The 15,412-nt window shown below is 36.0% G+C and overlaps 1 protein-coding gene across 3 annotated transcripts in view; it reads left to right on the top strand.

Annotated features, from left to right (window-relative positions):
* The window catches only part of PRC (prolylcarboxypeptidase), an 82,988-nt gene that overhangs the window by 45,905 nt on the left and 21,671 nt on the right, over positions 1 to 15,412 (top strand). For all 3 annotated transcript variants that reach the window (XM_011719217.2, XM_024788812.2, XM_011719216.2), the window contains exons 2-6: positions 1,619 to 1,759; positions 8,139 to 8,240; positions 10,953 to 11,134; positions 11,398 to 11,555; positions 12,238 to 12,407. In XM_011719217.2, the coding sequence (XP_011717519.1) occupies positions 8,145 to 8,240; positions 10,953 to 11,134; positions 11,398 to 11,555; positions 12,238 to 12,407 (606 nt within the window). In that variant the 5' untranslated portion in view covers positions 1,619 to 1,759; positions 8,139 to 8,144. The remainder of the gene's footprint in view (positions 1 to 1,618; positions 1,760 to 8,138; positions 8,241 to 10,952; positions 11,135 to 11,397; positions 11,556 to 12,237; positions 12,408 to 15,412) is intronic.

The following is a 15,412-nucleotide window of genomic DNA, read 5'->3' as shown; positions in this document are numbered from 1 at the left end:
TGTCCTGCCTTCAGTATCTGTTGTCCGTTTAAAGTATCTTCAACTTGCTCTTTTACCTTTATATTTCCTGGAACCTGGAAATTAGATCTAAAGGCTGGATTAAGATAAAATGGAACATTTTTGGCAGGAACACATCATAGGTGATATGGGCTTCAAGTTGTGCCACATGAGGAGATACATAATCCTTGCCTGCTCTACCATTGATGATGCTAACAAAATTGATTACTAGATTAAAGTGATGACAGCCTGATCCTTCCATTGTAGTTATGTTTTCCCCTTGTGACAAGAGAGTATTCTCTATGGTATTACTCTGATACTATGTGAATGTTCATTTTCATATTATCCGTTTTCCTAATGCTTTTAACACCAATTGGTAATTCTTGCCTGAATCAGTAAATTTACAGAACTGTCATTATTCTAACTCTGTCATTCCTTCTACATTAGCTGACATTTGACTAAACACAGCTCTTCTTTACTAACTGGGACTATTCGCTGCCATCAAATACAGTTCTGTTGGACAGGCAGGTTAAATGTTGAATTTTTTACTTTTTAATTCCCAATTTCAAAGTAAGGAGTTGATTTAATAGACAACTTCAATGGTGGCAAATTAACTTTTTCCTTTCTTTCCTTTTTAAAAATATTTTTGTGGATGAATGGAGTTTCATGAATTGAATGTTTCAATTAACTACAGTGATTATTCTCTTTATGTTTAATTTGTTTTTGTTTTACATTCAATTTATTAAAACGATTGCCAGTGATAGTCCCTTGTAGTTGGTTCCTATGTTCTTTAAATGTAACTCTCCATTAATTCTGAGCACTTTCTTGCTTCCTTGCACAGCAAAATGCATAGGCTTATCTTGCAGCTTTCTTGTCCCAAATGTCACTCAGCCACTTCACTAATAAGCCCTAGTTTCTTTTGGTGGGAATGGTATAGACATGAAAATCTTATAACTTAGAATGTCTGTGGTGTGCTGGGATGACAAGGTTTATGGACCTTTTCAGTAGTCTGCTTAGTTCATGAATTTTTAATATTGAAACTGTGTATAATGAAAATTCAGATAGTAGGGGAAAACTGTATTTTGAAAAATAATAGGATGTATTATATACTTAAAAATTGTTAAGGGAGTAGATTTTAAGTGTTCTTACCACAGAAAATGATAAATATGTGAGGTAATGCTTATGTTAATTAGCTCAATTTGGCCATTCGACAGTGTATACCTATTTCAGAACATCATGTTATATACACCATATGTAAAATTTTATTTGCCAATTAAAAAATGCATTAAAAAATTAAAAAAGGGTTCACATTGTATTAACGATTCAATTTTAACATTATGTTTTTAAGTAGCTACTTGACTTTATAATTGTATTTTTTCTTTCACATTGAAAATCTTGACTACCAATAGCAAACATTGCTTTATTTTATAATACAAAGAAAATGATTTCAAAATAATATTATCAATATTACTATTAATAATAAAACAATGAAGTTTAAAATTTCTTCTGATTATTTTTGTAGTATAGATTGATTTTAATGGAAGAATTAATTACCTTTGTGTTGATCTCATTTTATTACTTTCCTTTGAAATATGTTTTGTTTATTTTGTTTTTATCACAGGTTGATCATTTTGGATTTAATACTGTGAAAACTTTTAATCAGCGGTACCTAGTAGCTGATAAATACTGGAAGAAAAATGGTGGATCGATACTTTTCTACACTGGTAATGAAGGGGACATCATCTGGTTTTGTAATAACACGGTATGTGCAGATTCATGAAATTCCAGTGCTCAATTTGACTTTTATTATGATAACTTGGAAGAAATGTTTTGCAGTATATATGACCAAGCATTACTGTTCTTAATTGTAAAGTTCTATTAAAAATAACAAAAAAATTAACTCACTAATAATAGAAAAATAGCAAAAGTACATGAATAGAAAGTTCATAAAAGAATTAAATACAGATATCCAATAAGTCTGCATATTCAGCCTTCAAGAATTACAAATGAAAAGGATAATGTACAATTTTTGGATAATTGAATTATTTCATTTTATTTTTCATGGACTGCCTGAACATCCCAGAGAATTGAATTTTGCAAGTTTTTTGTTTTTTGTTTTGCTTTGCTTTGTTTTTAAAATCCCAGCTTATTTCTAGAGTGAACAAGGATATAAGGGAAACAGGGATAAGAATGTTACTGAGTACAGTTTATTTTGATTATGGTCTCTAGAAGGTGAAAGCAAGGGCAGGAATTTTTCTATGTTTAGTGTTATATTGTCAGTGTCCGGGACATATAGAAGGTGATAAACATCTGTTAAATGAATGAATGAATAAAACCTAAACAAAGCCAATGCAAATGAGAAAAAAATATACAAATAAGGATGGGAAAAGGTAAAGTTGTAGCTACATTTTAGTTTAGCTTTCCTGTTCTACCATTTTCTTTTATTTGTGAGGGTTAAAAATAGTATATAGCCTGTTAGCTTGCTTCCCTGACTATATTTTCTATCGCCTTTTATAATGCTGAAATCCATGAACAAAACTTAATTTCAAAAGATATGTGAAAGGAAGAAATGCCCCTTTTCAACGTGTCAGTGCTGTGATGAGAAAATGTCAACTTTTTACCAAAAAACTAGTTGTGAACTACCTTAAAGTGGGGAATGAATTATGTCTTATCCCCAATGCCAACATCTGGCATGATGCTTGGTATCAGGAGGTCTCAGTAAATGTTTGTTGAACGGGTATATGAATTTAAAGTAAAGATATGAACCCAATTACGTTGTTATTGTATTTCTCATTTCTGATTATTTCCTTAGGAATGTTAAGAATCTAAGTAAGTTAGTTGAAATAAAATAATTCCCAGAGACATGAGATCCTAGGATGCCTATTGCTTTTAGATCAGTGGCAAGTGAAATCAGGACCTCCTTTCCATCAGATTCCCGTTCTGTTATTCTGTGAAATAACAGAGGCTGCCTTGTCTCTTTTCTCCTTTTGGTGTGACTTTCGTTTTATGTGAAGGCCATAGGGTAACTTCTCCTCTCCAGTGATTTTTCCAGTTTCCATTCTCTTTTATTATAGGTAGGTAGCTGTTCCTGCCTTCACTAGGCACTACTTTGACAGACACTGTGGCAGAACTTAAGGTTTGCTGGGGTATCTCTGTTCTCAGGAAGTGGTGGAAAGGAAGAGATATTCAGTGTAGGAACAGTTCCAAAGAACTGACTAGAGGCAGATCATAAAGTAGCAGATCCTGGCCCATCCCCAGGCCCAGAGACCTTCCTTTACATACCAAAACGTTCCAGTGCACATTCACTTCTGGACATTAATTTGTTCAGAGGCAGCAATCACACAGTGGTCAAGAGTGAAGGCTTCAGCCAGACTGACAAGGTTTGAATGCTGATTTCGCCACTTTGCTGTGTGACTTTGGGTAAGTTTCTTGTTCTGTGCCTCAGTTGTCTCATCTGTTAAATGGATGCAGTAATAATAGTTCATGGAGTTGTGTAAAGACTTAAAGAAGATTAAGGGACTTGCAAGCACATAATGTTAAAAGATGTTGATATATTACATGAACCTCTTTTGAAAAATAAGAATACTCCTGAAATGGATCACTTATTACTTTTTGAACTAGTTCAATGAAGTTGCCTCCTCTCAAAGCCTGAAGTCAACTGCACAGAGGTCTGGACATTTTAATGGATGATCTTTACTCTTAAGATACTCATGGTCTGGTGTGTGTGTGACCTACATGTAAGCAAAATTTGCGGCACAGTACCAGGGACATATACCTAGCACAGTGGTGTTGAGAAGGGGGAGTGATCAGCACTGCCAAGGTGGGGCCGGCAGAGGTGGGCATGCTTGAGCTGGGTGTTTGCAGGATTTGTAGTTAAATGGCAGGGGATGAGTAGATTCTTAAGAGAGAAAGTGGAGGTTATTGAAACCATCACAAATATCTGGTTAAATTCTCTATTCTTACATGTGTATGACTCTTCTAATTGTTCATTTATTGATCAAAACAAACAAAAACACTTGAGGTTCTTAGTCTTTGTTAGGCAGTAGGAACTCACTAAATAGCAACAGTGTGCACTAGGATTGACAAATAGTTTTAATCTGTGCTAAATCTAAATCTAATCCTTTGATGTTGATTACCTAGAATGCTTTGTTGAGAAAAGATTCTGAGGCCACAACTGAGTAAGTGAAAAAATGAAATGATTGGCTAATGACCAGATATAGATGATTCTAGCAAGGAGATCTAACAGTTCTTGATGATGGTGCTCTGGAGCCAGATACCTATGTTTGAATCATGGCTCTGCTGCTTGCTAGCTGTGTGAATGTTGAAGGTTATTTAAACTCTTGTGCCTCAATGCTCTTGTCTATAAAATGGAGTTAATCAAAGTGCCTATTTCAGAGATTGCTGTAATATTTAAGTGAACTAATACATATAAAATGCTTAGAACAGTGCCTGGCACATTATAAACACTGAGTTATTTTAGCCATTGTGAGCTACTATTTATTAATTGAAAACCCTTAGGGAGTTTAGTATGCTTGTTTGTTTTGTTTTCTCTTTTATGTTGTCAATGCCTGTGAGTAGACAGCTGCTTTCGATATCTTTAGCTCTTTCCTAGAAGATTTGGCAAACAGTGCAATTTGAAGATAATTTTTTTTTAAAGTTGAAGTTACTTTTTATTTTTATTTAATTTGTTTTCTCTCCATTGTAGTTTTTTTTTCTTGACTTTTAGGTTTAGGGGGTACATGTGCAGGTTTGTTAACTTGGGTAAATTGTGTGTGCTGAGATTTGGTGTATGAATGATCCCATCACCTAGGTAGTAAGCATAGTACCTGATACATAGTTGTTGAATTCATGCTCCACACCCACACCCCCTGCGCTGTTAGCCCCCAGCCCCTCTAGTAGTCATGCAGTGTCTATTGTTCCCATCTTTGTGGCCATGTTTATTCAGTGTTTAGCTCCTGCTTGTAAGTGAGAACATGCAGTGTTTGGTTTTCTGTTGCTCTATTAGGTCACTTAGGATAATGACTTCCAGCTACATCCATGTTACCACAAAGGATATGATTTTGTTCTTTTTAATGACTATGTAGTATTCTGTGGTGTATATAGACCACATTGTCTTTATCCAGTCCACTGTTGAAGGGTATCTAGGTTGATTCTGTGTCTTTGATATTGCAAACAGTGCTAAGATGAACATGCAAGTGCATGTGTCTTTTTGGTAGAATGGTTTATTTTAAATTTTTATTTATTTTTTAATTTTATTTTTTGTAGAGAAAAGGGTTTCACTATGTTGCCCAGGCTGGTCTCGAACTCCTGGACTCAAGTGATCCACCTGCCTTGGCCTCCCAAAGTGCTGGGATTACATGCATGAGCCACCACACCTGGCCTATTTTTCTTCAGGTAGTGAGGATTGGTGGGCTGAGTGATAGTTCTATTTACCCACTAGTGAGGATTGGTGGGCTGACTGATAGTTCTATTTCAAGTTCTTTGGGAAATCTCCAAACTGCTTTCCATAGTGGCTGAACTAATTTATATCCTACTAACAGTTTGTAAGCGTTCCCTTTTCTCCACAACCTCACCAATATCTTGTTATTTTTTGACTCTTTTTAAATAATAGCCATTCTAACTGGTATGAGATGGTATCTCATTGTGGTTTTAATTTGCATTTCTCTGATGATTAATGATGTTGAGCATTTGTTCATGTTTGTTGGCCTTGTGTATGTCTTCTTTTGAAAAGTGTTTATGTTCATGTCTTTTGCCCACTTTTTAATGGGGTTGTTTGTTTTTTCTTGTAAATTTATTTATTTTATTTATTTTTTTTTGAGACGGAGTCTCGCTCTGTTGCCTAGGCTGGAGTGCAGTGGCCGGATCTCGGCTCACTGCAAGCTCCGCTTCCCGGGTTCACGCCATTCTCCTGCCTCAGCCTCCGAGTAGCTGGGACTACAGGCGCCCGCCACCACGCCTGGCTAATTTTTTTGCATTTTTAGTAGAGACAGGGTTTCACCGTGTTAGCCAGAATGGTCTCGATCTCCTGACCTCGTGATCCGCCTGCCTCAGCCTCCCAAAGTGCTGGGATTACAGGCATGAGACACCACGCCCGACCCTTTTATTGTAAATTTAAGTTCCTTATAGATTCTAGACATTAGGCCTTTGTCACATGCATAGTTTGCAAATATTTTCTCTTATTCTGTAGGTTTTCTGTTTACCCTGTTGATAGTGTCTTTTGCCGTGCAGGAGCTCTTTAGTTTAATTAGGTCTCACTTGTCAGTTTTTGTTTTTGTTGCAGTTGCTTTTTGGGACTTAGTCATAAATTCTTTGCCAAGGCTGATGTCCAGAATGATATTTCCTAGGTTTTCTTCTAGGGCTTTTGGGCTTTTTATAGTTTCCAGTTTTATATTTAAGTCTTTTATCCATCTTGAGTTGATTTTTGTATATGGTGAAAGGAAGGGGTCCAGTTTCAATCTTCTGCGTATGGCTTGCCAGTTATCCAAGCACCATTTTATTGAATAGGGAGTCCTTTTCCCATTGCTTGTTATTGTTGACTTTATTTAAGATCAGGTGGTTGCAGGTGTGTGGCTTTATTTCTGGATTCTCTATCCTGTTACATTGGTCTGCATGCCTATTTTTGTACTAGTACGTGATGTTTTGGTTATTGTAGCCTTGCAGTATAGTTTGAAGTCAGGTAGTGTGATGCCTCTGGCTTCGTTTTTCTTGCTTAGGATTGCTTTGGCGATTCAAGTTTTTGTTGTTGTTGTTGTTGTTGTATATGGATTTCAAGAGTTTATTTTTTTTTTTCCTGACTCCGTGAAAAATGTTGGTAGTTTGATAGCAATAGTATTGAATCTGTAAATTACTTTGGGGAGTATAGCCATTTTAACAATATTGATTCTTCCTATGTATGAACATGGAATGTCTTTCCATTTGTTTGTGTTGTCTCTGATGCCTTTCAGCAGTGGTTTGTAATTCTCATTGTAGAGATGTTTCACTTCCTTGGTTAGCTGTATTCCTGGATATTTCATTCTTTTTATGGCTATTGTAAATGGGATTGTGTTTTTGATTTGGCTGTTAGCTTGATTGTTATTGGTGTATAGACATGCTACTGATTTTTATACACTGAATTTGATACTGAAACTTTACTGAAGTTGTTTTGTCACTTCTAGAAGCCTTTTGGCGGAGTCTGTGGGGGTTTTCTAGGTGTAGCATCATCTCATCTGTGAAAAAAGATAGTTTGATGTCCTCTTTTCCTCTTTGGGTGCCTTTTATTTCTTTCTCTTGCCTGATTGCACTGGCTAGAACTTCCAGTCCTATGTTGAATAGGAGTGCTAAGACAGAACATCCTTGCCTTGTCTTAGTTCTCAAGGGGAATACTTCCAGCTTTCGCCCATTCAGTATGGGTTTGTTGTAAATGGCTCTTCTTATGTTGCGGTATGTTCCTTCAATACCTAGTTTATTGAGAATTTTTACCATGAAGGAATGTTGAATTTTATCGAAGGCCTTTTCTGCATCTATTGGGATGATCACATGGTTTTTATTTTTAAATTCTGTTTATGTGGTGAATTCCATTTATTGATTTGTGTATGTTGAACCAACCTTGCATCCAGGAATAAAGCCTATATGATTCTGGTAAATTAACTTCTTGATGCTGCTGGATTTTTGTTTGCTAGTTTTTGGTTGCGGGTTTTTACATCTATTTTCATCAGGGATATTGGCCTGAAGTTTTCTTGTTTCATTGTGTCCCTGCCACGTTTGTATCATAATGATGCTAGCTTTATAGAATGAGTTAGGGAAGAGTCCCTCCTCCTTATTTAAAAATAATTTCAGTAGGATTTGTACTGGCTCTTTGTACGTGAAGACCATTTTAGACATAATGTTGATTCTAGGGCTAGAGTGTCAGGATAAAAAGACATGGATGACTAGCGGATGAGCAACTTGGGATTATTTTTAATTGTTTCACTCATAAAGTGTGAGATTTATATGCAACAATAAGACAGCAATTATGTCATTTATTTGTAGCACAAACATAAATTGTGCAACTTTTTAGAGTGCTCTTTTTGGTCTGGCTTAACATGTATTTCATATGGTTTGCCAAACGGTTCAGTGACTTTCACATCCTGATTTTATCCTGTGATTTTGTAAACTCTTCTTAGGGGTTCATGTGGGATGTGGCTGAGGAACTGAAAGCTATGTTGGTGTTTGCTGAACATCGATACTATGGAGAGTCTCTCCCCTTTGGTGACAACTCATTCAAGGTAAAGATACTTTTTACTTTTAAGTTACAAGTTTTTTCTTTTCAATTTAGAATAGTTTCTAAATTACATGCCCCACTGTGAGATAACTTTAATTTGAAATGCCTGAAAGCTCAATAGTTTATATTTAGTAGTTTCTTTTTAGATACAATTTGAACAGATTGAGGTTTTTTTTAAGCCATTTTATTATAATTCTTAATGTTAATCAGTTTTTAACTTGGTGTGCCTCAGGAAGTTAAATTTTACTCTGTGGCTGCAGAGACAGTACAAGGAACTTTTTACTATTTCAAAAATATCAGTAAACAATTCCGCTTTATAAATTGTACACTTAAATTATTGAGCCTGCCACTGGAAAAAATACAATGAGCATAACAAATTTATCTGATGTTTTTAATAAAATAAAATCAATAAAATAAGGACAAATAAGCTGTATGATGCATTAAGGTCAACTGGCCTCTTGGATTCCCTTTGAACGTTTCCTGTTCTCACAGGAGCTTTGGCCTTTGTCACAGACTCTCTACCTAATAAACCAGGACACTTTTTCTTCAACGGAGTCATTCATGTACTTCTACCCTTGTGACTTTGGCTACATTAATTTGCCACATGTACTATTATTTACTTAATGTTTTTCTTTAACCAACTCACTTTTTAAACTTAGCATTATCTTAACCAAGGGCTCTATGTACTGGTTATTCTTTCCAAATTACACTAAAATAAAGCAATAAATGTTCCATTAAAAATGTTTGTGTGCTTCCTAAGACCACCAGTATATACAAATGCTTTTGGGAACTCTCAGCTGTAAGGACTTGGGGCCAGTCCTTTACTAGGCTGCCTGTTTTGAAAGGAGTTTTTTATTTTTAAAAGGGAGGTTTTACTATCTCATATTATAAATAAATGCATGAGTAAAAATAAGTAAAAGTGTTGTGCTATAAATAGAAAGTGGGATAATTTGCTGGTATTTGTTGGGCTGTATGGGAAATTCATTCTTTAGCTTGATATTTTGCATAAATATCTGATTAGGGGACTTGACAGGTCCTGAAACCTTGGGAGGCAGTTAGCTTGTTGTAGATAGAAACATAACTTCTTCTAGGTTTCTGTGATTGATACTGTGTTAGCAAAATGGAGCCAGGGGCTCTTTTTGATATACGTCTTTCCCTTTGTGTGCTCACAGAATATGTCAGTAGCATGAGAGATATTACAGATATTATGCAGGATTAGAAAAAAAAATGCACTCAACTGTACAGAGTGCCATAAAAACTAGAAGTAAAGGATAGTGACAGACAGGGAGAGAGGAGGTAAGAAGGCATATATCTTGGAAGAGGGGGGAAAGCTAAAGGAGTAGGAGGCATATATAGGAGATAGGAATGATGGGATCTGTGTGATTCAGTAATATGCCAGATGACGGAAGGAATCAGAATGGTGAGACCAAAGCATGAAAGTCAAACAGGGTAGCCTAATAGAGGTATGTATTATGGTAGTTATCTATTGCTATGTAAAGATGTACCTCAAACCTCATGGCTTAAAACAGCAATAAATATCTATTACTTTATAGTTCCCATGGGTGAAGAATTAGGAGTGGTTTAGCTAGGTGGTTCTGCTTCAGGGGGTCTCATGAGGTTAGGATGTCAGCTGATGCTGCAGTCATCTGAAGGCTTGACTGGGGCTGGAGAGCCTTTCTACTCATATGGAGGATCACTCACATAAGAGATAAAACTGGTACTGGATGTTGACAAGAGGCTGCAGTTAAGGGCCTACTTGAGTTCATTACAAGGCAACTAATTTCCCTCAAAGTTGGCAGTGCAGGAGAGCAAGGTGGAAGCTGCAGCGTATTTTTAATGACCTAACCTTCATAGTCACGTATCATTATTTCTGCCCCATTCTATTAATTAGAAGGAAGTCATTAAATCCCATCCAAATTCAAAGGGAGTGGAATTAAGCTTCACCTTTTAAAGGAAGGAGTGTCAAAAATTTGCAGACATATTTTAAAAGACCTTCTTAGCCTTCTCAGCTCAGCAGGACACTAAGCTTCACCTTCTGCAATAGGGAAATTGTCTTCATGTAGAGAGCAGGACGATTATGAAACTTAACATTATGAGTTTTCCTTTTCTCAAAGATCAATGTCTTGTGTTGCCTGTTTTCCAATACCTGAAAATAGTTTTTTTCTTTCCAATTTTATAGTTGTTTAAAATAGGTAGGCTACTTTGTTTCAGTTGTTGATATGGCCGAGGTCATACATAATCTTTCCGATAAAGAAGGGTGAGTTTTATTTTTACTGGTGATTCTTCCCTCAATTGTCCACTAGATTTAGTTTATATTTGCCTATGTGGTAGACATTTTAAATGTGCCAAGATTTAAAACAAAAGTTATAACAGTTATCTATTAAACTTAGTTTATATTCTATCATATTTGCTATTAAATTTTACCTACAATTTGTTCTGTTGTTTCTACAACCTTAAACAAAGTCTTTGGTAAATAGCATTTAATAGAAATTACACTTGCATGCGAAGTACATTATGTTCTTCCACAAACTTAAAATAATTTTCCTGAGTTTAAATCCACACAGCTATTGCTTTGACTAGGCGTTTTAGTACAATTGCCTAGAAATTCTATTTGGAGAAAAGCTTATCTGACACTGGCTCTCTTCTGGATCCATGCTATTCCTAAGCTGCTATTATGTGCACATTTATACCCATGTTCTTTGTTATTTTTCTTTAGGATTCCAGACACTTGAATTTTCTGACATCAGAACAAGCTCTGGCTGATTTTGCAGAGTTAATCAAACACTTGAAAAGAACAATCCCAGGAGCTGAAAATCAACCTGTCATTGCCATAGGAGGCTCCTATGGTGGCATGCTTGCAGCCTGGTTTAGGATGAAATATCCTCATATGGCAGTTGGGTAAGTGCATTTATACTGGACATGAGTGTTTCTTAATGATTATCAAGGCAAACGTAGAGGTTCATTTTGGGTAAAACATGTTCCATTCTACTGCACTGAGATTTCTGGCTTCTGTCTCATTAACAGCTGTGTTATTTTTCTCACTATTTTTATTATAAGTTTCAACTTTAAAACTTGATTTAGATGACACACACATATATATATATATATATATTTTTTTTTTTTCTTTTCTTTTTTCCTTCTTTGATTTTCTTGTCATTTAGAGCTCTTGCAGCTTCTGCCCCTATCTGGCAGTTTGAGGATTTAGTACCTTGTGGTGTATTTATGAAGATTGTAACTACAGATTTTAGGAAAAGTGGTCCACATTGTTCAGAGAGCATCCGCAGGTCCTGGGATGCCATTAATCGACTCTCAAGTACTGGTAAGCTTTAATTAAGAGAATGGAATTGTGTGTTTATTTAGCCTTTCATTTGTTAAATTCAGTAGTTGTCACTTTTTAAGTAAACATTTTATTAAAGCATAATGTACATACAGAAAATTATACAAATCAAAATACATAGCTTGATGAATTTTCACAAAACAAGGACACAGTGTAATTAGCATTTAAATCAATAAAGGGCATTGCCAGCATCTCAGAAATCTCCTTGTGCCTTTTCAGTCACAACCTCCATACCTATCCAGCAAAAACATCCTCACTTCTAGAACCATAGGTTAATTTTTACTTGTTCTTAAATGTTTTAGTAATTGGAATTACATAGCATGTCTTTTTTTGTGTCTACTCTCTTTTACTCAGCACTGTTTGATAGATACATCCATTTGTCTTACTTAGTTGTAGTTTATATATTCTTGTTCTATGGTGTTCCTATTTATTCATTTTAGTAGTATCTTAAAAACGGAGAATAATTCTGCATACTAATTCTGGTAAACTCTATGAGGATAGGCAACTTGTCTGTCATGGGATTCTCCAGTTGCTCTAAAAATATCCTGGGAGAAGGGGTATAAAAGATTGAGTTTTCTAAAATACTATGTGAAGAATACATTATCTGTAAAGCCATCTGTTGACCAGTACTTTTTAGATTCCAACAATGTGATTCTATTCCCAGGCAGTGGTTTGCAGTGGCTTACTGGAGCCCTTCACTTATGCAGCCCATTAACTTCTCAGGACATCCAACATTTGAAAGACTGGATCTCTGAAACCTGGGTGAATCTGGCAATGGTGGACTATCCTTATGCATCTAACTTTTTACAGCCTTTGCCCGCTTGGCCTATTAAGGTAATAGGAAAATGTCCTCTCATAATTTTTAATAACATACTTCTCTTTTTTTTTTTTAATGTGCATACTCTGACTTTCTGCATCAGAGAAAGTCCCAGTGACAAAGGGGCTCTGGAGTTGGTCAAACTTGAGCTGGAATCCTGGGTTCTGCTGCTTTCTGATTATGTGGGCTTGGACATGTTACCTAGCTTTTTTGAGCCTCAATTTCCTCATTTGAAAAATGGAGATAAAATTCATTGATTATAGAGTTGTATGAATTAGAAATAATACCGAAAGTTGCTGTTAATGGAATAATTACTATGTGCCAAATCCTGGGCTGTATACTTTGCCTGTGCAATTTATTTAATCTCTGTGATATGTGTGTAACTTCCATCTGTGTAATACCTGGTTGATGCTTAATAAATGGCAGTCATTATGATAGTACTATGATCTAGTCAGCTGCGAAAGCATTGTAAGTGCTGCCCACAGTGTGAAGAGTGACCCCCATGCATCACAGTAGAGTGGAAAGAACATCAAATTAGACTCTGAAAGTGAGGTTTTGGTCCAGAACTGCCGCTTCACTTACCACCTGTGTGATCCTGGGCAAGGTGCTTTTCTCTCCTTATCCTCTGTCTTCCTCTGTGGAATGGAATAACAGCACTTACATACCAAATAGGGTTGTGCTGAGAATCAAATAAAATGTTGGATGTGAAACACTTTGGAAATATAAGGACACATTACAGTATAAATTTTAAGGTTCTTTTCATGGCAAAATTCTTTATTGTGTATGTTCATTTTAAGCATTTCTTTGTAAAGAACATTCCTCTTAGTTTTAAAAACAAAGGCTGGCCAACTTGATGGTTAAATTTAGAGAATATAACTGACTCTTCAGCTAGAATGAGTGTTGGAAATGAAAATAGAATTGGTGATATAGATTCGGGTTTCAAATTCACTTTTAATTTAACCACCCCTTTGAATTATTACATGTATACCTTGCTTAAAATTTTGTAACTAAAACAAGTTCACTTGCTATTATTTTTCTTAATTTAAAAAGTAGAATGACCAGTGAATGTCTTGCATATAGTAGGCTGGAGGTAAATATATATTGAATTAGATTGAATTTTGATAATACAAAGTTGTTGAAAAGAGCAGATCATGTTTTATGTTAGAAAACCTAAATCAAATCCAGCACTTTGGGAGGTGGAAGTGGGAGGATTGCTTGAGGCTAGAAGTTTGAGACCCACCTGGGCAACATAGTGAGACCTCATCTCTACTAAAAATCAAAAAAATTAGCAGGGCATAGTGGTACCTGCCTGTAGTTCCAGCTACTTGGAAGGCTCAGGCAGGATGATTGCTTGGGGCTGCAGTGAGCTGTGATCATGCCACTGTACTCCAGCCTGGGTGACAGAGCTGGATCCTGCCTCAAAAAAAGAAAAGTGAAAAAAAGAAAACCTGGATCAAAATGACAAGGAAAAACGAAATCTAAACTAGTTCATCTTCATAAACATCTATGTGCTAATAATGCCTTATCTGTCCATATTATTTACTATCTACAAAGCACTTTCATGTATGCTGTCTCAATTCTTATAAAAGTACTGTATAGAAAAAGAGGTATAATCCAAGATTTTTGGAGAGGAAATTAAAGCTCAACTAAGAGGTGGTAGAAGTAGGATTTGAACTTGGGTCTTCACTGTTCCAAGCCTATGCTCATCTACTGCATTGCACTGGATTAGGAGGAAACTTGACTGAGGGTTGAGGGGGCCATTGCTCACAGTGAGACATCTATCAGATTTAACTCGATATCTAACTGTGTACAAGGTGAGAATTACATTTGCATCTTTATTCTCACTTGAAGAATAAATGAGTTGTCAGATGATAAAAACATATGGGGAATTCTCTCATTATTTAGAACAGAGGTTGACAAACTTTCTCCATTTAAAGGGCTATATTTTTAGGCTTTGCGAGCCGTATGGTTTCTGTCACAATTACTCAACTCTGCCGCTGTAGCATGAAAGTAGCCATAGATAATAAATAAGCAAATGAGGATGGCTGTCTCCAATAATAACTTATTTATAAAAATAGGCAGTGGGCTGGATTTGGCCTGGGAGTTGTACTTTCCCAACCACTTATCTAGAAAAAGGCTGGAGAAATATAGCTGTTTAATGTTAGTTGGTGTAGCACAATTTGGAATAGTGAGCAGTCTAACTGGTTTTCTCCCTACCTCTTTAATGTTCATTCTGGGATATTTTGCTGTTCAGTCTTACATGTGAATAAATACTTTATCCTTTGTTCTTCTAAATAATTACTCAAAACCAGCAGAGTATACCTCAAATATTTTGTCATCTATTTTTGATTTACTGCAATCCTTTTATCCTTTATATATATGCAATATAAAAGTTTATTTTTAAGGTAAGATATCTTTAGGTCTTTCCCTCACAAGCACGCTTTACTTCTTTTATCCAGGATTAATTCTTATCATTCTCTTCAGTTATTTCTTACTGACATTATCCTTTCTTTTGACAGATCAAGGAATTCTTTATTGCTTGTATTTATGATTCTGTTTCCAGTCTGCACCCCCACCAGAAATAATCTTATCTCTTGCCCCTTGCTTGAGAAATTCCATTGCCTCTGTTTCCAATTTCATCCTATAGTTAGTTACCCATCTGATTTTCAGAATTTTTCCACTACGTCTCCCTCCCAAACTTGTAGCTTCAGATCACTTTCTTTCACTGTTCATTCTATTTCTCCTTTTTTGACCCCCTCTGTGTTCTCCCAACCCACTAATCCCTGGAACACTACCCAGTTGGGGACCGCTCTTTCACTTGGATAGTTCCATTTAACCAGAACTCCTCCTCCCTCTGATACACTTCCTCCTTTTTAAAGGGCTGACAAACAGGCGTCCTTTTCTGAGTCTGTAACTCAGGCTTAGGATGGTGAGATAATATGTAACAGTTGGGTTATGAAAAAAAGCAGGTGATTTCCAATTCTGTCTGGGACCTTGTACAGTTCTGAAGGATCCATGGGCA

This window comes from Macaca nemestrina, chromosome 12, assembly GCF_043159975.1.
Source record: "Macaca nemestrina isolate mMacNem1 chromosome 12, mMacNem.hap1, whole genome shotgun sequence".
Lineage (NCBI taxonomy): Eukaryota > Metazoa > Chordata > Mammalia > Primates > Cercopithecidae > Macaca > Macaca nemestrina.
This window is presented reverse-complemented; position numbering and strand designations above follow the sequence as displayed.